At 41.4% G+C, this 25,532-nt stretch overlaps 1 protein-coding gene across 1 annotated transcript in view; it reads left to right on the forward strand.

Annotated features, from left to right (window-relative positions):
* The first annotated feature begins 279 nt into the window (after positions 1 to 279).
* atrn (attractin) overlaps positions 280 to 25,532 on the forward strand; it is a 47,100-nt gene continuing 21,847 nt past the window's right edge. Inside the window, exons 1-16 of the mRNA XM_028979440.1 lie at positions 280 to 917; positions 9,732 to 9,818; positions 10,754 to 10,867; positions 10,952 to 11,080; positions 12,515 to 12,714; positions 13,634 to 13,802; positions 13,878 to 13,968; positions 15,182 to 15,431; positions 18,202 to 18,385; positions 19,571 to 19,725; positions 21,408 to 21,492; positions 22,561 to 22,757; positions 23,022 to 23,143; positions 23,327 to 23,465; positions 24,016 to 24,197; positions 24,468 to 24,684. Of these exons, the coding sequence (XP_028835273.1) occupies positions 697 to 917; positions 9,732 to 9,818; positions 10,754 to 10,867; positions 10,952 to 11,080; positions 12,515 to 12,714; positions 13,634 to 13,802; positions 13,878 to 13,968; positions 15,182 to 15,431; positions 18,202 to 18,385; positions 19,571 to 19,725; positions 21,408 to 21,492; positions 22,561 to 22,757; positions 23,022 to 23,143; positions 23,327 to 23,465; positions 24,016 to 24,197; positions 24,468 to 24,684 (2,542 nt within the window). The 5' untranslated portion in view covers positions 280 to 696. The remainder of the gene's footprint in view (positions 918 to 9,731; positions 9,819 to 10,753; positions 10,868 to 10,951; positions 11,081 to 12,514; positions 12,715 to 13,633; positions 13,803 to 13,877; positions 13,969 to 15,181; positions 15,432 to 18,201; positions 18,386 to 19,570; positions 19,726 to 21,407; positions 21,493 to 22,560; positions 22,758 to 23,021; positions 23,144 to 23,326; positions 23,466 to 24,015; positions 24,198 to 24,467; positions 24,685 to 25,532) is intronic.

A 25,532-nucleotide genomic window follows, 5' to 3' on the forward strand; every position in this document is an offset into this window, starting at 1 on the left:
GATATTATACATTTCATTCATCAATTTCCATATTATTATTTTATTCATTGTTCAGAAATCTTTATTAATTTAGCTATTGTTTTGGTAGCTTTGTCCCGATTTCTGCGGAATCCAGGAACCAGTTAATTTATGTTGGTTTATTTATTATTCATTCTGTAAACCTCTGAAGTCACGTTTATAATGTCATGAAATATGAACATAACGCAGTGATGTATTTAGGGAATTCCTGACGTGCTCCGCGCACGCGCACTACACCGTCTTTCCGCGCGGGGGCGCGCCTCTCCTGTCGCGAAGGCCCGACCGCGAGCCCGTCACCGGGATTAGCTCCCAGGCTAAAATTACACCGCCGTCAACCGGGGTGGGGGGACACTGTCCAGACGCCGCATTCGCGGGAGGGAAAGGCGGGCGCGACGCGGACCGAGAACGCGTCCTATGCGGCGCAGCAGAGAACCGCGTCCGGCTGTCGACCTAAGACGTCACGTCCGGGCAGCAGTGCGCGACGCGGCTGTGTGGCGCGGCTGGGCGACAGGTATCGGTAAGATGTGAGCGCGACCCCCCGAGTCCCAGCTCCACCACGGACGGAAATCACGGGCCCGGACGCAGACCCTTGTCGGGGCTTCCACCCACCGCGAGTGACCGCTCCGCACCGGCCCCGGGCCTCCGCCCGCCGACCCGCCGTCAGCCATTTTCGCGAGGATGGCTCGCCAGGTTTGGCAGGCCTGCTGGGGCCGTCGCCCGGCGCGGACGCTGCTGGTCTTCGCCGCTCTGGCGCTCTCCGCGCTGCTGCCGGTCCGCTCCGAGGCGCAGGACTGCGAGAAGCCGTGCGTGAACGGGCAGTGCAGCCCGGCCACCGGCCAGTGCCTCTGCGAGCCGGGCTGGGTCGGGGACCAGTGCCAGCACTGCGGCGGCCGCTTCAGGTAAGAGCCGCGATGGCGACTGGCACAAGGGTTGCAAAAATGTCCAAAATGTGTCGCTGGTAAGAGATTAATGAGAAACGACATTCTGCACAAAGGCGCGTTCGGGTGACACAGAAACGTAAATGTCAGGGCCGCCGCTGATGTCGCCAGGTGATTAGTGTCTACAGCAGGGGCTGCCGGGAGGGATGCTGGGGCTGCGGGGTGCTAGTAGCCTAGTGGGTAACACACTCGCCTATGAACCAGAAGACCCAGGTTTAAATCCCGCTTACTACCATTGTGTCCCTGAGCAAGACACCCTGAGTGTCTCCGGGGGGGACGACTGTCCCTGGAACTACTGAGTGTAAGTCGCTCTGGATAAGGGCGTCTGATAAATGCTGTAAATGTAAATGCCGGGAGTGATCCGAGGGGTGCAGGGGCTGCTGGGAGTGGTTCAAGTGGTGCATTGGCTGTCGGGAGTGATGCAGGGGCGGCCGGGAGGGATTTAGGGGCTGCCGGGAGTGGTGCAAGTGGTGCAGGGGTTGCCGGGGGTGATGCAGGGGTGGCTGGGAGGGATGTAGGGGCTGTCAGGGGTAAAGTCCAGACTGTTGGATGTGGGTCAGTGTATGGATTTCTGTTTGTCCGCTCAGCTGATATCAACTGAAGTAACACCAGACACTAAAGATCACAGTGTCTCTGAACCGCACCTTAATTTTTTTACCACTGATATGAAATATGATGGCATGATGGTCACACACACTAACAACAGCTTTGTAGCTGTAGTCAGCTGTAATATAATACGTTTGTAAGCATATAGCATTAACCTCATCCAGTTCAGTAAATATTCAGGTAAATGTATAGGAGGTTTTGATGCAAACAGACAGCTGTAATTACCCTCTCTTATAGAGAGACTTTGTAATGGTATCTTACAATAAAACGAAATAGAGCTCGGTGCTCCACGTTGTCAAACGGCATATAGGCTGAGATGGTAACGTTTACACGGATGCTATGTGACTGTTCTTTTTTTTTTTTTATGTCAGCGTTGGTTTCATGCTGTCTTCTGTCTCAAGCTCTTCGTGCAACTGCACCCCTCTTTTGTCTAAAATTTTGGCTGCGTGGCGTATTTTTCCCTCGTCCCGCCTAATTGGGAACAGTTTGTAAACTGAAAGCCATGTTCATATTGTAATATGAATTTTAAATAAACAAACAAGAAAAACAATGCTGCCAAACTGTAGTGCCAAATCCAAAATATAGCTGCATAACAGATCTACCTGGCAGACCTTGGTACGGAATAAGACAGTTGGAGGAATGACGAGCAGTGGACTGGGATTGTTGTGCGGTCTCCAGTGGGTTTTGGTATGTGCTTTTGTCCAGACGCCTTACAGCACGAAGGTTTTCTTGTAAACAAAGGCTGGAAGGGAACTAAGAGGAAGCTTGAGCTGTTAGTCACAGTCACATTGTGTCCCTTGATTTTTTTCCTCATTCTTACTTGCTTATAATATCACAGAAATAAGGCAGAGTAGCACTTTTCTGTTCTGCTTTGTCTCGCATATGTACTACCGTGAATCAACAGGATGCTTGCAGTCATAAACTCAGTGTTTTATGGACCTGGGAAGAAGAATTTAGCCAGAAGAACATTCCCATTCCTTCAGGATGGACATTCAAGCTTAAGGCAGATACTTTGAGAAGCATTGCCCTTTCACCCTCTCTATCGGTCCTTAATGTTTAACGTTCCAACTTCCATAGTCATCGTTATTTAAAATGCAGTGAAAATCACAGGTCTTGCCTTAATGCAACAGATCAATCTGCTGGAACCTTGACCATGGCGTATGGATAATCCACAGCCAAGAAGGAAAGAAAACAACTGAGGTGAAGGACACCTGGTTGGGGATTATGCCTAATTCTAACCACACACTAGAAGATTTGGCAAAGACCGACGCGCTCTCACATGGACATCGGTGATTTAGTACGGTCTGGGGACCTTCCGGGGCTCACTCTCTTACCCAACTCGAACTAGAATACTTCCCGTCATGCTCGTCTACCAGAAGAGAAACCGTTGCAGGATGGATCAGAAGCAAAGTAGCTGGCCATAAACTGCCTGTTGGCAGTGGGCAAGTACCCATCACCCTGCTTCCTGTCCCCATCGCTATTTGCACCAGAAACATTAAAACGGTTTACATCATCCCCACTAGTTAGAGGAACCTGAAAATGTGTGATGCTTCTTCTGCTTTAATACCACAAGTCAAATTGCAATAAAAATGAGAAACTGTGAACATAGGCAGGGCGTTGATATGATCTTGACCTAGGGCCCTATGATTTCCGCGTAATCCAACCAATAACACAGAGTCCCCTATAAAATGTGGAGTGTTGTGTAATTTGCGTTACCACTACATCTGTTTCCGGCTGAGGAACCAACTAAATGTAAACGTGCGGTCAGTGATGGCGAAGAGGCTGTCAGTGCCGAATCTAGACTCGTATCAGAAACGGAGAAAAGAAGCAAACCAGCATGGTTTTATTATCATGGGTCCCGGCACAACATATTTTGTATTCCAGGTCTCCCCACTGTTTATTAATTTGATACGTGTTTTTATGTTGAGCTCAAACGTGAAGCACTTTTATTTTACAAAATAAAGAATGTGTAATATTATGAAAGTTCTTTGCATAACAATGCACATTGTTTACATGTAAATGTGATTAAATGTGATTTGTAGTTTTTTTTTTTTTTTTGGCATCCACGCCATATTCCCATAGTTTTTAGGTGAAGAAATATGTTTAACTTGGAAATCAGAAGGATTAAAATGGAAAAAACAGAATTTAGAAAAAAATAAAACTGATTTCATATGGATCTGTTGATCGATTATTGTTAAGCAATTCAGCTCAATCTCGGTGATCAGCCTCGGATCACTTTTTCATGAAATTAGCATCTTTTGTATGTGTATTTATTAGGGGTGTGTATTGGCAAGGATCTCACAATATGATACTTATCACAATACACAATACGATTATATTTCTTATATTGTACATATTGTGATTGTACATATTGCAATATTCTACAGTTCGCTGAAATGCAAAGTACCCAGATGTACAGCGCCACCTACAGGAGTGGAGGTCGTTTCTCATCTCTGCTAACCTCACTAAATAAAACGCTCAACAGCACACCAAGTGAACTAAATTTGTATACATAAATATCCCTGTATCGATACAATGTCACAACATCAAATATCGTGATATATTGCTCTATGGATATTTTCTAACACCCCTAGTCTTAACACTACTTTTAAACTGAGACACACTGCTGCCAGATATCCCAAGTCTCCCTGAAGTTCTGGGAATTTCCCACATATAGATAGCGGCTCCCTGATGCCTGCAACTTGCATCAGTATCCTGAAAACAAGAGCATGCATGCGAGACAGTAACTTTTCCATCACACGCTCACACTACGGAACTGAAACGAGATATTAGTGTGAGTGGGAATTGATTTAATGAATTTGTGTGGAGGTTAGGATAACTTCAGAAACAAGTACTTGTTCTCGCTACAGTGGGGCATCATGAGCCTGAATTTCACAGGTTGAATTTGGGGCGAGCTGAACAATATTATTAATTTTTTTTGCAGTGACTAATCATTAAATTAATAAACGGTTTATTATCTGTGGTGTTTTTTGGATCAAGTTTATAAATAAGTGAGGCACAACCTTGCAACTGAGTTTGCTGCGTTTTAAAATGTTTAAAATAAAAGTGGAATGTTGTGGTAGGGGTGGTCCTCGCATAGTGTGCAAAACCAGAAGACCACAAAGTCACAATTTCAAGACACTTGACCCTGAGTGTCTCCAGGGGGACTGTCCCTGTAACTACAGATTGTAAGACGCTCTGGATAAGTGATTCTGATAAATGCCGTAAATGTAAAATTCAGTTGGCTGCAGGGGAACCATTTTTTGCCTCCAGTCATATTTCTCCTCTCATTTCATTTTTGTCTTGCATTGCACTTTGGGGAAATTGAGTTTGGAGGATATAGGGATTGATCTTTTAAATACTTTAATTTGTCTGTACCACCCGTAATTTCAGTCCAAATAACGCCAAACCAAATGATAGGTGTACACTAAAACAGGAAGTGAAAATGCACGACATGAGATGCTAAATAGTTTCAGATCCTTTGTAATGCATTATTAATCTGTTTGGTTGCTGTCTCGTGTAGTCTCTGCTGGTTGATGAGTTAAGCGTTTACAGGGTTGGGCAGGTACGTTCAGACAGCTCTGGCAAAAGCAGCAGCGGCTGCATTTAACACACAATCGCTGTCATGTGCTACTGCTTTATTGCTTGTCAGGAACTCTGACACACTCTGTTTATTGGAGGCGGTTTATCGGCCGTAATTGGGTGATTCAATGCAATTGTGATATTTTTGGATGTATTAGGCCCACCACAATTATTACTGAATCGCCTGACGAATCAGCTGACCATTCATTTCTATAAATAGTTATTTTTTTTCACCATGCCATGTGCCATGTTTGACTGTTCATTGTTCAAAGAATTATGCGTAATTGATTTGCAACGCAAAACCGCGCTGTGGGGGAATTCACATATCAAACCAAATTAGAAGAGAAAACTTAACTTGGAGGAAACAATCTGTTAAATTTGTGGGAGAAAGATGTCAGTCAAAATAAAGTGCAAAAGTGCAACTACAAAATTGCCTGTGGATCAATCACCCCACCCGATACGCTGCAATTGAACAGACAGCTTCCTCCTATAAACAGGGCTGCACCTAATGATGCCATTAGTACATTCGCTAACATATCTGTCCAACTGGTAAACTAAGAAAACATTACAATTCTAAAACATTAAAATCCTTTCCAGCACAGTTCATATCTTCATCATCTGAGGTCCAGAATGCAGTCTCTGCAGACAGTAGGCGTGCTACTCTATTGCAGTTCCAAATGTACATCGGTGGAGAGGCTTCAGTGACACATCCTGGCACGGTGCTGCAAATGGATTATATTGCATTTACATGTTTTTAATTGACATTGTCGACAAATTGTTTCAATTAAATTGTTTCTAAATCAATGACAGTCTGTAGTCATATGTTTCAGTGTTCATTGCAACAGGAAAAAATTACGGTTAATCCCTATTTATTTACATATGGCAAATAATTGTCTGCATGTTTCTTCATTATGACGGCCCGATTTTTAAAACGAGAACAAGAGGAAATTAATGTGTGTATTTTAAACAGATCACAGTTTGTGAAATCAGGACAAGACTCTGCAGCCTTGTTAATGCTGCGCTTCTTGTGTAGATGGCACAATTGGAAATAAAATTTGGTAAGAGAGTCTTGTTACATTTCACAAAAAAGCATTTTCTGTGTGTGTGTGTGTGTGTGTGTGTGTGTGTGTGTGTGTTTCTGTCCCTCCGAGACCTGACTGAAGGCCGAGTCTCAACGTGGATTTTTATCGCTCACATTTAATCACCGTTTGGAGTCATGGCAACAGCCAACACACATACAGCAGTAGATTCCAGAGAGCACCAAGTTATCTGTGGAAGCAAAAAATATTATGAGGGGAGTGCTGCAGAAGGTCTGTGCCATATATAACATCCTTACTGTGTGTGTATGTGTGTGTTAGGTGGAGAGCTGCTATATAAATAAATAAATAAATGCCTTACTACTCTGACAGTCATCCGTGTGTGTGTGTGTGTGTGTGTGTGTGTGTGTGTGTGTGTGAGAGAGTGAGAAAGTTCTGGACTTTGGGTCTGTCGGAGTGTGCGTGTTTGTTTGCGTGTGTTGTCTGAATGGGAGTCTTGTGTGCCGCGTCCTCAGTCGACCGGCCTGTCTGACTTCTTGCCCAGCGGCTAATTGCGCACAACTGCATAAATTGATAACTGTGTTGCGCTAACAGCAGCGGAGGAGACATCAGCACCAGGAGGGCACCCCTGCGCTGTTGACTTTATTTCTTACTATTCTGTGTTTCAGAATGACTGATAACAGTAACTGATTAACCGCTGCATTGCCAGTGATTTTACTTTTCATTGTCACTGCTAGGGCTGACTGTGGTATCCAAATGGCACCTTTAACAAAATGCAACACCAGGGTTTCCACAGATCCTTAAAAAGTATTAAAAAATGTCATAAAAATACTGCAGACCCAATAAATGTATTTACTGGTGACCTAAACAATTATAATTTTTTTGTATATCAAATGAAATAAGCTTTCAATTTGTCAGAAATCTAACAGTCACAGTGTGCTGCGCACTTCCGGGTTCACAAGTGCAGAGCCGGGCAATCGTAATGTCAGATCGTGTGATTATGGGGATGCAAAATTCTGCGATTTATATCATGAGTACGTGGACTGAAGCAACAATATATTAAGTCATTCTCTTGAAGTTTACCAACTTGCTAAACTGAGGCCGGCTGCTAGTTATCAGTTATGTCTGTTCCGTCTGGAGTCGGGGAAGGCAGCGTAGAAATGTAAATTAAAGGTCCTCTGACGTGAAAATTTCACTTTGTGAGATTAGGTAACATTAATACGAATCTATGGTCCTGCAGTGGCGAGAAATGGTGATAGGTCTAAAGAGTGGTGGCCTAATGGGAAAGGAAACAGAGCTGTAATAAGAAGGTTACCGGTTCGAACCCCGAACTACCAGGTGCCACTGAGCAAAGCACCGTCCCCACACACTGCTCCCCGGGCGCCTGTCATGGCTGCCCTCTGCTCACCAAGGGTGATGGTTAAAAGCATAGGACACGTTTCGTTGTGTAACCGTGTGCTGTGCTGCAGTTTAAATAAACCAAAAATTCTTTTTGATTTATTTATTTTTATTAAGCTGCAGTATTGGGGAAATAACATTTGCAGTGATGTAAAGATTATACTAATTATTCATTTGAAACTTTTTTGTTGATTTTGTATGAATACTTTTTATGTTTAATGGTGAGATTCGTTTCACCTTTGTAGGAAATACTTGAGGGTTTTGGGCTGAAATTGACAGTCCCAGTTCCAGCTTAAGAAAAGCAAGTTTAAGGAAAGTCTCAAGAAATGCTGTAAGTTAAGAAATCATTATTTGCTGTTTATTTGCCTGCAAACCAGCATCATTTTATTGGGAATTTGAATGATTTATATTCAGGTACATAATATTCATCGATTTCAGTTGAAACTGAAATAGCGGTGTAAGAGGCTTGAAACTTGAATAGGAAAAGCCAATCTCAGCAACCAAGGTGAGGTTATGGAAGAAAGTTTCATAGGACATGTGCTCCGGCAAGACTGAACACGAGCAACACATGATAGTTCTCCTGCATCAGCGAGGTCTTTTTCCAATGCTGAGACATACATTCAGATCAATCATGCCATATCATCATGTAGACATATGATTTGCCTGAAATTTATTGTGCTGCAGAACAATGACCTCAAGCATACAGCCAATGGAAAATGGCAGTAAGAAGGCAAAAAAGTTCAATCTTGGCCTCAAGAGACTGTATCGCATTTTCCCAGATGCTTCCCATATCATTATCAAATTTGTTGTCAAATGCACTACTCAACTACTTGACTAGTTTCTGCAAATTCCAGTTGCTGTAGGTGTCTTGGCAGTCTCCTAGACCACTTTTCAGTCTAGTCGACTTTAGGACATGATGTTCTTTATCACCGTTGTCCCATTTTTTTTTTCTCCTTTTTTAGACTCAAGTCAGGTGTGAACTAAACGTTAGAATTCAATCAAAAGGGGCTTTAACAAAGTATTAGTTTTAGGTTGTGAACATTTGTGCTACCAATTTAGTTGGTTATCAGGGTCAATGTGTTTTTGGCTCTTTCCTAGGGCTGTGCGATATGGCATAAAATTCGTATTACATTATAAATTGAACCATAGACAGTAGACTGTATATGTTGCGGTATATTATTTGACATGTACATTTAAATGTAACTGTTTTCGAAAGGGTCACACACCCTTTCTGTGGCAGAAAGTTGTATAATAAACTTTTTACAGATACATCAGCATATAGCATAACCGTATACCAGATGAAACTGTATCTGAGTAATTCTACTGAGTAATTCTGTCACACACATAAGGCCGGTGAAATACCAGGTATTTGTATAATGCGAGTGATTTTTCTGTATTAGAGTTTACATTAAAATATTGTCAGGAAATATTTAAATAACACTTATTTTGTGAATAAAATCATAATGACGTGATGCGGCTTTGTTTTTTTATTGATTGATTGATAAAAACCCTTTATTGCTGTTACAACAAACCATGTCAAAACTACAAGTACTACTGAAACTTGGCCATCAACCCGACCATACATAAACACAGCACAGTACACAGTATTTTTGCAAGGAGCAGATATTTCTGTGGTAGGCCGTTATAATCAAAATCTCTCCCATTGGCCAAATTGATATCACATACCATTAATACTTTTTCCAAATAATTTCAAGATGATGAGCATTTGTTATCATACACTTAAATAACAGTAAACACAGGACATTAGCGCCAGCTATGCAATTTTGTAAAAATAAACTGTGTACTGTGCCATCTCTTCAAACAGTACTGTGTAGGTGTATCAGCAGAGGTACCCATGCCAACACACATTCTCAATCTCTTTGTCTTTCACACACACCCTTTCTCTACAAACCTGAAGACTCCGATAACCCAGTTTGATAAATGCCTTTCCATAAACAGTTTGGATCTGTTTATGTTCTGGCGGCGTTGGGTCTGACTGGACTCTCCTTGGGACCTTTGCACCTCATACAGAAACATGCTGAGATTAAATTCCTGTTAAATCATTTCAAATTTGTGTTTAGAATGGTGGCACAGTGGCAGCCTTGAACTTGCAAGCTCATAATGTTTCTTTGTGTGTGTGTTTTCTTTACAGACTCGCTGGCTCTTCAGGTTTTCTTACAGATGGTCCAGGAAACTACAAGTACAAGACCAAGTGCACATGGCTTATTGAGGCAGCTGAGTGAGTGTACACATAAACACACACGCTCACAATGTATTATTATTTTTATTATTATAAAGCTTTACATATGAATGAGGAGTTATATTTGAAACATTGTTTAGTTCTTAATTATATTACAGAGACTGAAGCTTTATCACATTATTGCCTTTTTTCCTGTCGTTTAATTTCAGCAAGATTGGTAGACAGGGCTCTAGATTAACTTTTCGCACTAGTGCGAAACTTTTTCTCTTAGGTGCACTAAATTTTCAACGGAATTGCATTTAACAATGCAGTTTTACATGTTCACTTTTTTCTTTCTTCTTTTTAAGTCACTGTCCTTATAGGTAATATTGATTTTATAAGGGATTAAATCAATCTGGTTAAAAGTTTTTTAAAGAAAGGTAACTTACTGAAAATGTGTTTCTGAACTGGGATTAAATCAAGATAAAAAAGCAGGAATGGAGAAAAGGCTGATCTTAACAGAGGTCTGGAGATCCAGTGTCCAGAGATCTACAACATGACATTATCGTCTTACCAGCATATTTTCTGCGCTGAGCCAAGCGCAGTGCCCATTGAGACATACTATATGTGATTTTGAGCTATATAAGAAATAAATGTTGTTGTTGTTGTTGTTGTTCAGTCTTTTAAAAATTGAAGTTCACTTTATTGTCATTTCAGCTATATACTTGTTAGAAAGTACATAGTGAAATGAAATGACGTTTTTCCGGAACCTGGTGCTACATGTAACATTTGAACGATTAAACAAAGTCCTGATTAAAACTCTAATTCGTGTCTATGTGACTGGTCCAAGCTACTCACCTCTCTGTCTGACTGCACTACGCAGTCTGCAAAATAAAGTAAAGTACACGCACCACCAAACGTCCAATCAGTTACAGAGACTCCGCCACACCAATACACACAGATGTGACTGGAACATGTTTTCTCTCCATCTGCAGGCCCAACAGCATCATTCGGCTGCGCTTTGATCACTTTGCAACCGAATGCAGCTGGGACCACCTGTACGTTTACGATGGAGACTCCATTTACTCTCCGCTGTTGGCTGCGTTCAGGTACACTGGGTCAAGCTGTGAGGGTTATTATTTGTATGTGAACTGATGTCATCTGATTCAATGTTTGGCGTGTGTGTTCTGCAGTGGTCTGATTGTTCCAGAGCGGTATGGTAACGAGACGGTACCAGAGGTGGCGGCAGAGTCAGGCTTTGCACTGCTTCACTTTTTCAGCGATGCTGCATATAACCTGACAGGCTTCAACATCTCCTACAGGTACACACACAAACACACTTTTATTTCTATAACCGTGTAACATATATAAGCTACGAATATTTATTATCACATCATTCATAAGACCAAACGTTCAATGAAATGTCTGAAAAGAAACTGAAAAGAGCAAGGATAGTGACCCCCCTCCCTCCCTGCAAACATTGCAGAGTTCTGCATCAGCTCATCTGAATGTTACTGCATAGCAGCGTTTTCTATGTGTGTGTGTGTGTGTGTGTGTGTGTTTGTGCAGGCAGATGAATGGGTTCTGAGGAGAAGGGGATAGAAAGAGAGAGGATTGTGTTGGGGGGGAAACTGAGAGAAAGAGAAATACATTTTGACCTCTGTAGCTATGAAGGAGACTGCTGATTGGAAGGGTTTTTCTGCTTATCGGCATGGTCTCCATAGCGACCAGATTACCAGGGCTGTGATACTGAAGCAGTGAAAGTGCGCACCCCCTCTTTTACACATCAAACACCTCCATTCCTGTTAACCTCCTCTGTCTCCTGCTTTCCTTTTTGTCAGGAGTGTCAGGGTCTCTACCTCACTACTCACCTGCTGCTTCACCATTTACTACACACTTGCTCCATGTCTCACCCCTGCTCTCCAGTAATAAAAAAATCTTTCTTGAAAAATTAAGGAAATATTAAATATTTAAAATATTATTATTTACTGGTGCACTATGAATACATTTTAAAATCAATTCTTAAAATCTTAAACATTCTTAACATTCTTAAAATCATTTTAATTACATTTTGTGTAACCTTTTTTTTTTTATCTGTTTAAATGAAAATAATTTTTATTCTGCAGCCTGGACCTCTTTTTATCAATTCACGGTGTTTCCCAATCCTCTTCTCTCCTCCATTTAATTAATCCTGTTTTAATTAACTAAGCACCAAGAGCCTTAAAACCTTTTTTATATAACATTTGCTATGCTCACATTTAAAAAAGAGACATCCTAGGGTAGTAAACATGAGTGTTTCTGTAAGTACAAAGGTGCTTGTAATAAAAGTTGGAATGAAATTGACAACGTTGTGTAAGAAAACATGCAAAATGCAGGTGATGCTGGCCGCAACTGCCATGCTTTGTGAAAAATGACATCCGTGTCTCACACTGACCCCTAGTGGATTTAATGTGTAATCTTCCAGATTATTGCCCCTCCTCGGTTCTTCCCACTGTCACATATTGAAAGGTGTAAAAACAAAGTAAAATAAATTGTATAATTATAGTCTTCTCATGTAATATCTGATTCCTCAGATTAATCACTTTCTGATTAAAAAAATCCTATTAATGATTGATTTCCTATATTGGGGATGCATTTAATGGTTTTGTTTGAGATTGTGGTTCAGTGCCCTGTAGGTTGCTATTCAATATGTGAAAGGCAGAGTGAAAATTAATTAGTGGATGTGCATCTCTCCCTCTTTTTCTCTCTCACTGCAGAATAAATGCATGTCCCAAGAATTGTTCTGGTCAGGGTGAGTGTCACAGTGTGTCAGGAGTGGGAGTGGCGTGTAAGTGTAAGAGTGGGTGGAAAGGCGAGGCGTGCGACATCCCATCCTGCCCCACTAACTGTGGATACCCTCAGCGGGGGCAGTGCCAACTTGAAACCCAGAGCTGCCTCTGCAATCCTGGCTGGCAAGGTGGGTACTTTTTTTTTTTTTTTTTGATTAAAAACTCAACATTCAGAGGATTAAAATTAATTTGGACAAGTGGTTTTCCCAAACACTGTGTATATACGATTTTTTTGTCCCTAATTGCATGTGAGAGCATTTTTTTTCTGAATTAGCATTTTGGCAACATGAAAAATGTTAGTGTACTATTATACATCATGTGCATGCACTTATTGTTCAAAGTTTTTGAAGGTTGAGTTCATTTTAAGGCCATTTCTATTCTTCTAATCACAGATGACTTGAATTCTGCCAGCAGTATCTTATTAGACCCCCACTGTATAGGCCCACCCTGTGTGTTTGTGCCTGCACACAGCTACTGCAGTCAAATCAATGGTGACCAGCATTTATCAGATGCCCTTATCCAGAGCGACTTGCAATCAGTAGTGACAGGGACCTGGAGACACTCATGGTTAAGTCTCTTGCTCAGGGACACAAGTGGGGTTTGAACCTATGACTTTGTGTCCTTTTGGTACTTTTGTCACACTGGTACGAGTGTGTTACACACTAGACTGCTACGACCCTCTCCAGAAACTTGACTTTTGATGAGTGGAGTAATTTCACAGAATGGTGTTCAGAGTCAGATACAGGTTAAAAGCCCCCATCAGACTTAAGCTTTAGAAAGGTTGTTCTTGTAAAGTGGCTGGTGAGACTAAATTCACAAGTCATGATGACCCGTCTTTGGTGGTTTGATTTGTTCTCTTTCAACAAAGACAACCACATGACCTGTCCACATTCAAATGTGGAGCCTGCTTCTGTAACTTAAGGTCATAATCCATTTTACAGTTTACTTTCAGATAGTTTTGTGTAGGTGAATAAGCAGCGCACACTGTATATGAAGTTTGTTGTAAGGAGGGTTTATTATTCAGTGTTTTTTTCTTTGCATCCACAGGTCTGAGTTGTGTGGTTCCTGTTCCTGCCAATACATCCTATTGGATGAGAGAGGACTTCAGTGGGCAGGGTTTAGCACGGGCTTCCCACAAGGCAGTTGTTCATGAAGATGTCATGTGGGTCATTGGAGGGCATGTGTTTAACTACACTGAATATGAGATGGTGCAGGCGTAAGTACACACTACACACCAGCACATAGATGCACACAATGTGCCAGATCATAATTTTTTCTTTGTTTCTTTCAGATTTAATCTGAGTTCTCAGAGTTGGCTCAGTCTGAGCCCATCTGTCAACTCTGTCCCCGCTCGCTATGGCCATTCACTGGCCCTGTACCAGGTATAAACACTGTGTGTGTGTGTGTGTGTGTGTGTGTGTGTGTGTGTGTGTGTGTGTGTGTGTGTGTGTGTGTGTGTGTGTGTCCACGTCCACTACCATAAATGTGTTGTTCTACTTTTTGGAAGCCTGGGCCATGTGCATTTGTTGGGAGATATTTTTGGATGGACAAAAAAGAAAGCCAAACCAATGGTAGAGTACTGTTACTCTCTAAACTGTAATAAGGAGTTTCCATATATTGCAAAAGCAAATTTACCTTAAGATGCGCACACATTGGTGGGGCAGTGGTGGCCTAGCGGTTAAGGAAGCGGCCCCATAATCAGAAGGTTTGCCGGTTCGAATCCCGATCCGCTAAGGTGCCACTGAGCAAAGCACCGTCCCCACACACTGCTCCCCGGGTGCCTGTCATGGCTGACCACTGCTCACTCAGGGTGAGGGGTTAAATGCAGAGGACAAATTTCACCGTGTGCTGTGTATCACACGTGACAATCACTTCACTTTCACTTTTACACAGCGTTTGGTAAACACCCAACTCAAATTGTACGACTAATTTGCATCACGATTTGTACGTTCTGATGCTTGGATGCGACCTCACTGCCCACACTACAATATCAACATGCCGGAAGCAGCAGCAGAAGAACAATATGTGTCAGTAGTGAACAAATCAAGACACGCTGCTTCGCCATTTTGTATGCAGAAAAATCCAAAAAGAGGTGGCAGCACTTATCGCTACACTTTAGAAAAGGGGAAAAATCTCCAACAATAATTTGATTTACCACTATAAACATCTTTTAAATATCTCCCTGTATTTCCTGTCAGGATAAGTGGGCGAGGCCATGTTAAAAAGGCTTGTGTGTCTTGCTGCCATAGCTCAACAAGCCGAGCCTCCATGTGCTGCTGCTTGGGCTTCAGTTCTGTGTTCGCACATGCACAATGAGGACAAGCCTCACAATGGGCAGCAAATTTCAAACACTATTCCCAGTCATGGCCTGGTCAGCTTTAGTATTTATCCTCATACTGTCATCATACAATCATACTGTCTAAGCAAATATTGGAATTGATATTTACACTACTTATTTAGATATGCCATTTGAAGGCTATGTCTGATCCTTAGTCAATAATTCAAATATGAGGCAACTGTCGTTAAATGGTGTTAGACCAAAATAATTAATCTTGGTTAGACTAATTGTAATGATTTTTTGTTTTCGTCCACTAGGACAAGATCTACATGTTTGGTGGCAAAATTGACTCTTCTGGAAACGTATCATCTGAGTTGTGGGTTTTCCATATTCGGAACCAGTCATGGGTTCTGATGCCGGTCCGCGGTAAAGAGCCAAATGCAGTGGTTGGCCATTCTGCTCACATGGTCCAGATGAAGTCAGATGGTTCTGAACCAGTGATCCTTGTCATCTTTGGCCACTGCCCCCTCTTTGGCTACATCAGCAAGGTCCAGCAGTACAACATTGGTCAGTGTTGCATTCTGTATACCCATATGAACTTAGCATGTGTTTTAAAGGTACCCTATCATGAAATTTTCATTTTGTGAGATTATTTGACATTCATACGTGTTCCCCAATCCTATCTATGGCCCTGCAGTGGCTAGAAATGGCAATAGGTGCGAAGAGTGTCTTGGCCATTCTTTTTTGCCATTCAGACAGTGGCAGCTCAGATGGTCTGATCTGGAATTTGTCCCCTTATATCGTCATAAGGGGAGAAGTTACCTCCCTTTTCTCATGCTTTGTCCGCCCAGAGAATTTCCCACCCCTCCTCTAAAAAGGAACTCCACCGACTGTCATGGCTTCCAAATGCATTGCAGTTGCTCAGTGATTGGATGTAAAAGTGAGCATAAATATATTTTGTTAGCTCAGTCACACGAGATTCTGAAGAAACAATAGCCAACTATACTTCCTGTCTATGCTAAACTTTGTGGTTGGTGAATGGTGTTATTTTCGAAACGGTGCGTCCTGGGGAAATCTCTTTGTGTGACTGGCTCAAAGTGGCTGTCATTCAGCATCAAGGCTGAATTTCGGAAAGAGACTTCAGATACAGTATTAAGGGACATTAAGACCTATATAATACAAAAAGAATATTAATGTCATGGGACCTTTAAAGTCTTTATTGGATTACTGAATTGTCTGGTGTGTGTGTTTTGAGTAATATTTGGTCTACTAACATCTTCTCTCAATACAGTTTATTCATAATGAAAATGCTTATAAGGTGCTTAAGGGTGCCTAAGATTTTATTTAACTTATAAACATTACAATGCAACATAAAAAGAAATACAATTAGGATGAAAATGTGAAACTGAATGTAGACCGTGTCCCAAATTCCTCACCCTCAGACACATGGAGAACAATTTATCGCTCTGCGTTTTCTCAGCGTTTGAAATGTTCACCACCACCACCACTGATTTATGATTGTGTTTATTCACAAATACTTATGCTTGATAAATAACAAGTGACTGATTAATGTATTACTAATTATGTGTAAAAATAAGCATGAACATCTCACACATACTGCCCCAATTTCAATGAAGTTGGTACATTGTGTAAAATAAAACCCATATTCAATTGAATAGAACTTTATTGTTTTTTGCAAATCTTTACTCATTTTGAATTTGATGCCTGCAACACATTCCAAAAAAAAAAAGCTGGGACAGGGGTAGCAAAAGACCGATAAAGTTGAGGAATGCTTCACAAGCAAGGATTGGGCGAGGTTCACCGCTTTGTGAACAACTGCATAGGCAAATGGTCCAGAAGTTTTGCAAAGGAATCTAGCCATTTCATCATCTGCAGTCCGTAATATAATCAAAAGATTCAGAGAATGTGGAGAAATCTCAGCACGTAAGCAGCAAGGCCAAAAATCCAACATTGGATGCACATTACCTTCGATCGCTGAGGCAGCACTGCATTAAAAACCGACCTCATTCTGTAAAGGATATTACCACGTGGACACAGGAATAAACACAGTTTGTCGCTACATCTAAGTTAAAACTCAAACCGAGTTTTGAGTCTGCAAAGCAAAAGCAATTCATCAACAACACCTAGAAAGGTCGTCGGCTTCTCTGGGCTCAAGCTCATTTGAGATTGACTGACACAAAGTGGAAAAGTGTGTTGTGGTCTGATGAATCCAGGCCAAAGAGGAAAAGGATCACATCAGCGCAAAGTTGAAAAGCCAGCATCTGTGTGGGTATGGGGGTGTGTTGATGCCTATGGTATGGCTAACTTGCACATCTGTGGTTTTGGAGCAACAGCCAAGCATTGTCTTTTTCAGGGACGTCCCTGCATATTTTGGCAAGACAATGCAAGGCCACATTGTGCATGTGTTACAACATCGTGTCTTCATAGGAAAAGAGTGCGGGTACTAGACTCCATACTCGAGTTTAGGGGGCTGAGGAGGGATGTCAGCCCCCCTGAAATAAAAGGTCAAAATCAAACTTCTTCTAAAAGAAACATGAAAGAATTATGTTCCTTATGTTATCAATGAATTGAGTAAAATATTGTGAGCAAGAGGGAATGTGTGAAAAATTCACCTGCCAACTTTAAAACATTTAAAACATAGCAGAGCCGGCCCATGGAATAGGCAATGTAGGTAAATGCTAAGGGCGCCATCCATCCAGGGGGGCACCAGAAACAAAGGAAGAAAATTTGTTTGTATTAACGTATCTTAATACAAAAAGAACACCACCAAATGAATTGACTGGCGTAGCAAAGCCTTACGTAGTTGTAGTAATAATAATAAAAATAATTACGTCAAGCCAACAGGGCAAATAATAGTCATGTTCATGATGCATTTTTAAAGGTAATGGCAAAAATAAACTGCTTTTTTTTTTTTTTTTTTTTAATTTACACTGCTTAGTGGTAAAATGTGTTGAAGCACCTTAAAAAGCATAGACTACCAGGTAGTCTACTGTAGCAGAGACACTTTGTAGCCATGAGAGTTGGCTACATTCACCAAATTCAAAATGAGTGAAGAAAAAAAAAAAACATTAGTTTATCAGGTTGAACATTAGATCTAATGTCTTTGTAGTGTATTCAATTGAATATAGGTTGAAAAGAATTAGCAAATCATTGTTTTCTGTTTTTATTTCCTTTTAACACAACAACAAATGACATGAAGCTAGATTGTTCAGATTTCAAACTAAACCAAAATATTGTTGTGTTTGTAGTAAATTTGAAGTGTATGTGTGTATTTGTTAAGTCTTATTTTCCTTTCCCCTCTCTCCTCCCCCTGCAGTGAAGAACACATGGAGCGTGTTGGAGACCCAGGGCGCGCTGGTGCAGGGGGGCTACGGTCACAGCAGTGTTTATGACCCCCACACACGCTGTATCTACATCCACGGTGGATACAAGGCTTTTAGCGCCAACAAGTATGGCCTGGCAGGAGACTTGTACAGCTACCATGTCGACAAAAACATGTGGTGAGAAGTTTGGCCAGTTGCATGCAACATTATATACAATCTCACCTTCCGGAAATGCAGGTGATGGAAGGCTGAAGTACTTACTACAGGGCACAGTACCAGGATATGACATTAAAAGTATTGTTTTATGTCATAGTACCAGTGGTAAGATTGTGTGTGTGGGTGCAGGGCTCTAGGGGAATTCCAGATATTCCTGTACAATTGAAAGTGACCATGCTGCAGTCAGGTGAGTAGCCTGGACTCTTCAGATAGACAGAGTGGATGTAGCCACGGATTAGAGCTTTAATCAGTCCTTAAATGTTAGACAGAGCCAGACAAGTACAGCTTCTTAAAAGCCCGAATGCGACATTATTGTGGCAGTGGTTGTCGGCCAACATGACTGTACTGACATGCTTTGCGCAGGTTACCAGTCTTTTCCATGTTTTTTCCTCAGACTTTGTTTTCATAATCTCCAGAATTGAAACGAATCACGTGATTGCTCATTTACTGCATGAGCCCAAGTAAAATGATCGAAATTAAAGGCTAAAAAAGTGCCTTTCAGCACCAGGCAGCAGCCGAGATCATCAGGCTGAGATGATGATCAAGTTAAAGTCCTTAAAATGTTATTTATTTTGTTTAAATTTCAGCATAGTGAAGCATTTTAAACATCAACACATTTGCATTAATTTAAATTTGTAGAATTCAAATTAAGACCTTTATGTTAACCACATTGATATTTAATCCTTTACAAATCAACATTGCCTATATGCACAGCGATTTAAAAAGTGAACCTGCGTTTTTAAATGCGATGCCATTGAAAATTTGGTTCGCCTAACTTTTGTGTTGGGGGCACCTAAGAAAAAAAAGTTAGGTGCACCAGTGCAAAAAGTTAGTCTAGAGCACTGATGTGTGTGTGTGTGTGTGTGTGTGTGTGTGTGTGTGTGTGTGTGCAACCCTTAATTCAATTCCTTAAAAGTGGTCCTGAAGAACAACTATATTAATAATTATCTCTTTTTTTTTTAGATGTAATGGGTGGTATTATGGGCCTTTTTCACCCAGTAATGTCTTCCTCATGACTGTTTTGTGACTAATTAGGATTTGTGTGCCATATATATTTCTAATTAGGAATCTGGTTCAGCAGACCAAGCAACTAATGCAATGGCCTGCTTGAATACATACATTTATTCCTCATATCTTAAATCACAGGACCATTTTGAAAGACAGCGGCTTTTTCCGGTACCTGCACACAGCGGTCATTGTGAGTGGAACGATGCTGGTGTTTGGAGGGAATACGCACAACGACACCAGTATGAGCCATGGAGCCAAGTGCTTCTCTTCTGACTTCCTGGCATACAACCTCGGTGAGTTGTATACGAAAATCCTATTCTCTAAGAAAAAATGATCTTACATATACACTCTTACAGGAATGAGAGTTGGTAACCTGCAATCTAACCATTTTTTGTCTGAGGCAAATGCACAATTCTGATTTGTTTGGTTCTTTTCAGTCTTTTGAAGCCCAGGCATAATCTTAACACTCTCAAATCACGTATTCTATTCATCATGTAGGTTTGCAAAGAGTATGAATTAGAAATGGGAGCCTGAGTTCCTCACCAAACATATGGGCAGAGAAGCTTAGCCAGGATTCAAACCTCCCATCTGTATGGCGCAGAGATGTACCAAATCCCGGAGGGGGAATCAGACCATGCCAATTAATGAAGGACTTAACTGTAAATCAAACTGCTATAAACAACCTACACCCCGCAATGTCATGCCCCCTCTAACCCTCTCTTACATAGCGAGCCTTAAAATACAGGAATACAGAATGGAATTGTGGGTATGGCAGCGTGCCTCATTAATAACTCTGGAATCCAGCAGATGCTGGATATGCTACACAGAGCTCGATTCAGCCAGCTTCCTCTTCATCTGTCCGATGCAATGATATGCCTGCAGGACACAGAAGTTCTGTCTTCCGTTATGCTCCAACCAAAACTAATATGCAAGACTCCACTGGTCTGTCTGGGCCGCGTTCAAACTAAATTTAGAGTTGCCTAAATTAAAGGAGGTTGTGTTAAGATAATGGATTACTTTCTCTGTTCCTTCAGAGAGACTAATTGGGCAAGGAACGTTATGGATAAAGAAGCCTGCAATGAAGAAAACACTTCATATTTTGGCAAAGATTGTGTGACTTAACGTCTGTCATATGATTCTTGGTCGATGTGTATGGTGCGGAAATTTGTGTCTACACACATTCCAGAATTCTGGGGGCTGGTTGGGGGCTAATGTAAAAAGTTCATTTACAGAGATTCTGTGAAGTCATAAAAAGTATTTAAGCATGTCTCCACATATTTAAGTTAAACATATACTATAAATCATTAAATTCAGGGGTTCCAATGCATAGGCATGGGTGGTAGTAGCCTAGTGGGTAACACACTCGCCTATGAACCAGAATCCCGCTTAATACCATTGTGTCCCTGAGCAAGACACTTAACCCTAAGTTGCTCCAGTGGGACTGTCCCTGTAACTACTGATTGTAAGTCGCTCTGGATAAGGGAGTCTCATAAATGTAAATGTAAATTTAGAGACATATGCAATTGGGGACAACAGCAACTTCGTGCCTGACCTCACAAATGCTCTTCTGGAATAATGTTCTAAATTTCACCTAAACCTTGTTAAAAGGCTTCCGCTAAGAGTCCATTTTAAAGTCTATTGATTAAGAATGGGACGTCCTGAATGTTCATGTGTGAACGGGCTAATGTCCCAATACTTTTGACAGTATTGTGTATATTTGGAGTAATACCAATCTCAACCAACAGGGGCAGTTGGAACCAACTCATGCCATTCAGGCTGTGTGTTGCTTAGCAACACATGAAATAGGTCTTTTGGTGCATTTTAATGGAATCACAGGTGCATATGAGCTCTACCAAACAAACAAAACCAAAAAATTCTGATTTATAATAATTAACACAATATTAACTCATTTTCTTTTAGTTATGTTTGTGTTGTATTAACAGAGCCTGCCTGCATGTCTGTCTGTCCTTTGTAGCGTGTGATGAGTGGTCCATTTTGCCCAAGCCCGACCTTCACCATGATGTGAATCGATTTGGACACTCAGCCGTCTACAGTGATGGGTACCTGCCTTCGTTAATGAGCACACTGTTAATTAGTACTTTATAACATTAAACTGTAAATTTAAGCATTTTTTTCAGTCTATTCAGCCGTTTTTATTCACATTGTCAAGGCAGTTAGTGGACTGTAGAAGATTAAATAAATAGCACAGACACTATGTCGACTGTATAAGATTCAATATACAAGTATGCAAATAAATATTTGTGAGATATACAGAATGGGTAGATATACACATATTGCACTTAAGAGAAATTGAGATGGTGTACATTGGATATGTGTGTTTATTTGTGTGGTCAGCTGTTGTAGAGCCTGACAGTGGTTGGCAGGAAAGACCTTCTGAATCTCTCCATACCACATCGTGGGTGCCGCAGCCTGCCACTTATTTGTTAATAATTGGTACATTTTAGGGATTTGGATATGGATTGTGATTCAAAGTTAAGGGAACAATTGGTTCTGGGTGATTAGGTCATACAGCTACTATTGCTGAAAGAGATTTTTTTTTTTTTTTACAAACCATGAATAGCAAACCACAGGCTTGTTCATATCTTCACTGATCATTTAGTTATTTATGAATCATTTATTCTGCTGAATAACCTCATCTCAGTAATGTTTAATTTCAGTTAAAGGTCTTGAGGCCATATGGTCGTGCATTTAACCCAATGGAAAACACCGTTATTCATGACCATAAGCCCTTCATTAGAAATAATAGAGACAAAACAGTTTGCACAACGAAACAGGTGGCAAAACAGTTCTCTCAAACCAGGAATTGGCACGTAATCAACCACATTGGTAGATTAGGAGGCATGATTTTAAATCCAATTTAAAGCCGAAAATGTTCTGAAGCGACACATCCGCTTTTTCATCCAGCGTGGGTGTATGAAGCGCAGCTACATAAATCTCATTATGCAGCTCAGAATAGCATCATCAGTCATTCCACCTTACGATTCAGACCTGTGCTGTGTGTGTGTGTGTGTGTGTGTGTGTGTGTGTGTGTGTGTGTGTGTCTGTCTATGTCTATGCACCATATGAAAAATGTTAAACCAATCTCTCTCTTTCTTGCTCTCTCGCAGTGTGATGTACGTGTTCGGTGGCTTTAACAGTTTGTTGTTGAGTGACATCCTGAGGTTCACCCCAGCAAGCTGCTCCGCCTTTTCCAGTCAGGAGCAGTGCATGTCCGCGGCATTAGAATTTCGCTGTGTGTGGAACATTACCTCGGAAACGTGCTTGACGCCCAGTGAGGCGGTGTCTACCTGCCTAACCAAGACATGTAAGATCTCGAGGAGGAAAAAAAAAACAACAGATAAGCCTTACAGTGCATCAGGAAAGTATTCACAGTATTTTGGTAAATTTGCCAAAACTTTTTAGAACATAACGTGGGAAAAGTAGTGCGCTGTGAATACTTTCGGGATGCACTATAAATGGTATGATTGACCACAGTTCTGTTTTTAATAGGTTGTAATTGTTTTCGTGTGTGTGTGTGTGTGTGTGTGTGTGTGTGTGTGTGTGTGTGTGTGTGTGCGCCACCCTCCAGATGCTGATAACACCACATGTAATCAGTACTCGGACTGCTACAGCTGTACAGTGAACAGTAATGGCTGTCAGTGGTGCGCTGAACAGTGTGTGTCCTTCAACAGCAACTGCACCTCCCCATCGGTGAGACCGCTTTTATTTACTCATTTGTAGTGTGTGTGTGTGAGACATATTGCATAATACCACAGTATAGCTGGACTGTGACATTATGCATATGCATTTAAATCTGCGGCTTCTCTTGTGCATTTTATGGAACTGGGGGTTTATAAGACTGTATAGTAACTTTTGATGGTGTGGAATTTTTAGGGAGCCATAGCTGCATATGAGATATGTCCAAAGGACAACCACTCGTATGTTTGTAACAAGAAGACGAGCTGTAAGAGCTGTGGCATGGACCAGAATTGCCAGTGGGAGCACAGGACCCAGGAGTGCGTCACCCTGCCAGGTAACAGCCTGCCTCTCCGCACCCTGGCTCCCACTGGGGCTTTCATATCAGCTTGCAACTGTTGTCCCCTTACAAAAGTGTAAGGTTATATATTTTTTTTTTGGCTCTAATGTTCAGTATATATCGCTGATACACCTGAAGTGGGCTGGTCAGACCTTTTAATGTGATCTAACAGAAAAACGAATGTTTTTTTTATTTCTTTTTTTTATGTGTAAGAAGCTGGTGTGTAAACTTAAACTAATGCTCTTTTGAAGCAGTATTTAATTTTATTAATGCAATCTTAGGTGAACACCTTCCATTAATTGTCCCAATAGGACTTGTTTTTTCTATCTACTACATACATGACATACTATGACCCTATATTAACGTTCAGCTACAACACAAATAATGTTCTCCTAACTCTACTTGATCTTCATTAACCTATCTGTTGTCCAATGTGGTTTGACAGAACATAACGTACTGTTGTATGTAGGGTCTGAATTTGGACTGTTGACACTCTGTGAGTCCCATTCCACTTTTCACCCTTCGTTTCCCCTTTCACACTGCGTAGAGAACGTGTGTGGTGAGAGTTGGCAGCTGGTGGGGAACTCGTGTCTGAAGCTGTTCACAGCGAAGGACTCGTATGACAACGCCAAACTGACGTGCCGAAGCCACAGTGCCGTGCTGGCCTCACTCACCACACAGAAGAAAGTTCAGTTTGTCTTGAGGGAGATGCAGGCCAGGTCCCTACCGGTGAGTCCTAGGTCACTTTTCAGTCTTCCTGCTTTAATATTTTCACAATAACCATATTATATTAGTGTGTTTTAATATGTGTTTTCAGATAAATCCAGAAGGTGTTTAAACAATGTAGCATTCAATCATTGTCCTCATGTTTAATTCTTCACAAAAGTACATATCTTCAGTTTCTTGATGCTACTAATAATGTCATCATCAACATGACTCTATTGGTATATTGGTATCATTGTTTTTTTTCCATAGAATCTCATATCTGCTCTGTTTCAGCTGAAGACTGTTACTCCATGGGTGGGTCTGAGGAAGATTAACGTGTCCTACTGGTGTTGGGAGGACATGTCCCCCTTTACAAACACCCTGCTGCAGTGGTTGCCAGGGGAACCAAGTGACGCAGGGTTCTGTGGATACCTGGCTGAACCCACCTCCTCTGGCCTGAAGGCAGCCACATGCATCAGCTCTGCCAACGGCAGCCTGTGTGAACGGCCAGGTGACGCACACTGGGCAGTTCACACAGCAGAACTGTTTGAACCCCTTAAACAAGCACACACACACACACACACACACACACACACAACTGCAGCACATACACATACCACACGGCTTTCTCAGTGATATTCTGTTGCACGTTCACAAAAAATAATCATTAATTCCGTCAACTTATTTCCGGTCAGTCAAATAATATTTTTAAGTTGATGAATTACAATTGAGAGCAGGATGGTGTTGATTTTGAAATTCTCACTGAATTCTCAATTTAAATGGTAAATGTCATTTCAGTGACCTGTAAAGCCTGTGCAGAGAGGGAGAGGGCTCCTACCAGCATAGAAAATATTCAAAGGATATTACACACTTACACACACATATTTGTTGGTTGCCAGTCTGGTTCTAACATTCATTTGCCAGTCTGGTTCAACATTCAGAGAAGAAGGAATGTCTCTGTTGAAGCATGGTTTATGATTAATGTGAAACTAATGCACAGAGCACAAGTCCTTGGATGCAGGGATTTTACTTGGCTGCCGTGGAAACCTGCTGGTTAAGATGTAATTATTTTTTTATTTTTTTGGGTTCGATATTCACAGCCCCGTGGTGAGCATGTCGTATTTAGTTTTCACAGTGGGGGGTTGTGGGAAGTAAATGAACATGTTTTTGTCAGAATCGCTGTGTGGGAACATCAAAGGAGTCTGACACAGACTATTAATACTGAGACGTGCCGGAGTACAGACCCTCTCCCTCCGTCGATCTGTCACTCTCCTACCCACCCTCCCCGCCATCTACCATCTCCTCTCACCAGGGAAAATGGGGGGGGGTTTCACACAGATGGACTGTGGAACGGTGCTG

This window comes from Denticeps clupeoides, chromosome 1 (assembly GCF_900700375.1).
Source record: "Denticeps clupeoides chromosome 1, fDenClu1.1, whole genome shotgun sequence".
Lineage (NCBI taxonomy): Eukaryota > Metazoa > Chordata > Actinopteri > Clupeiformes > Denticipitidae > Denticeps > Denticeps clupeoides.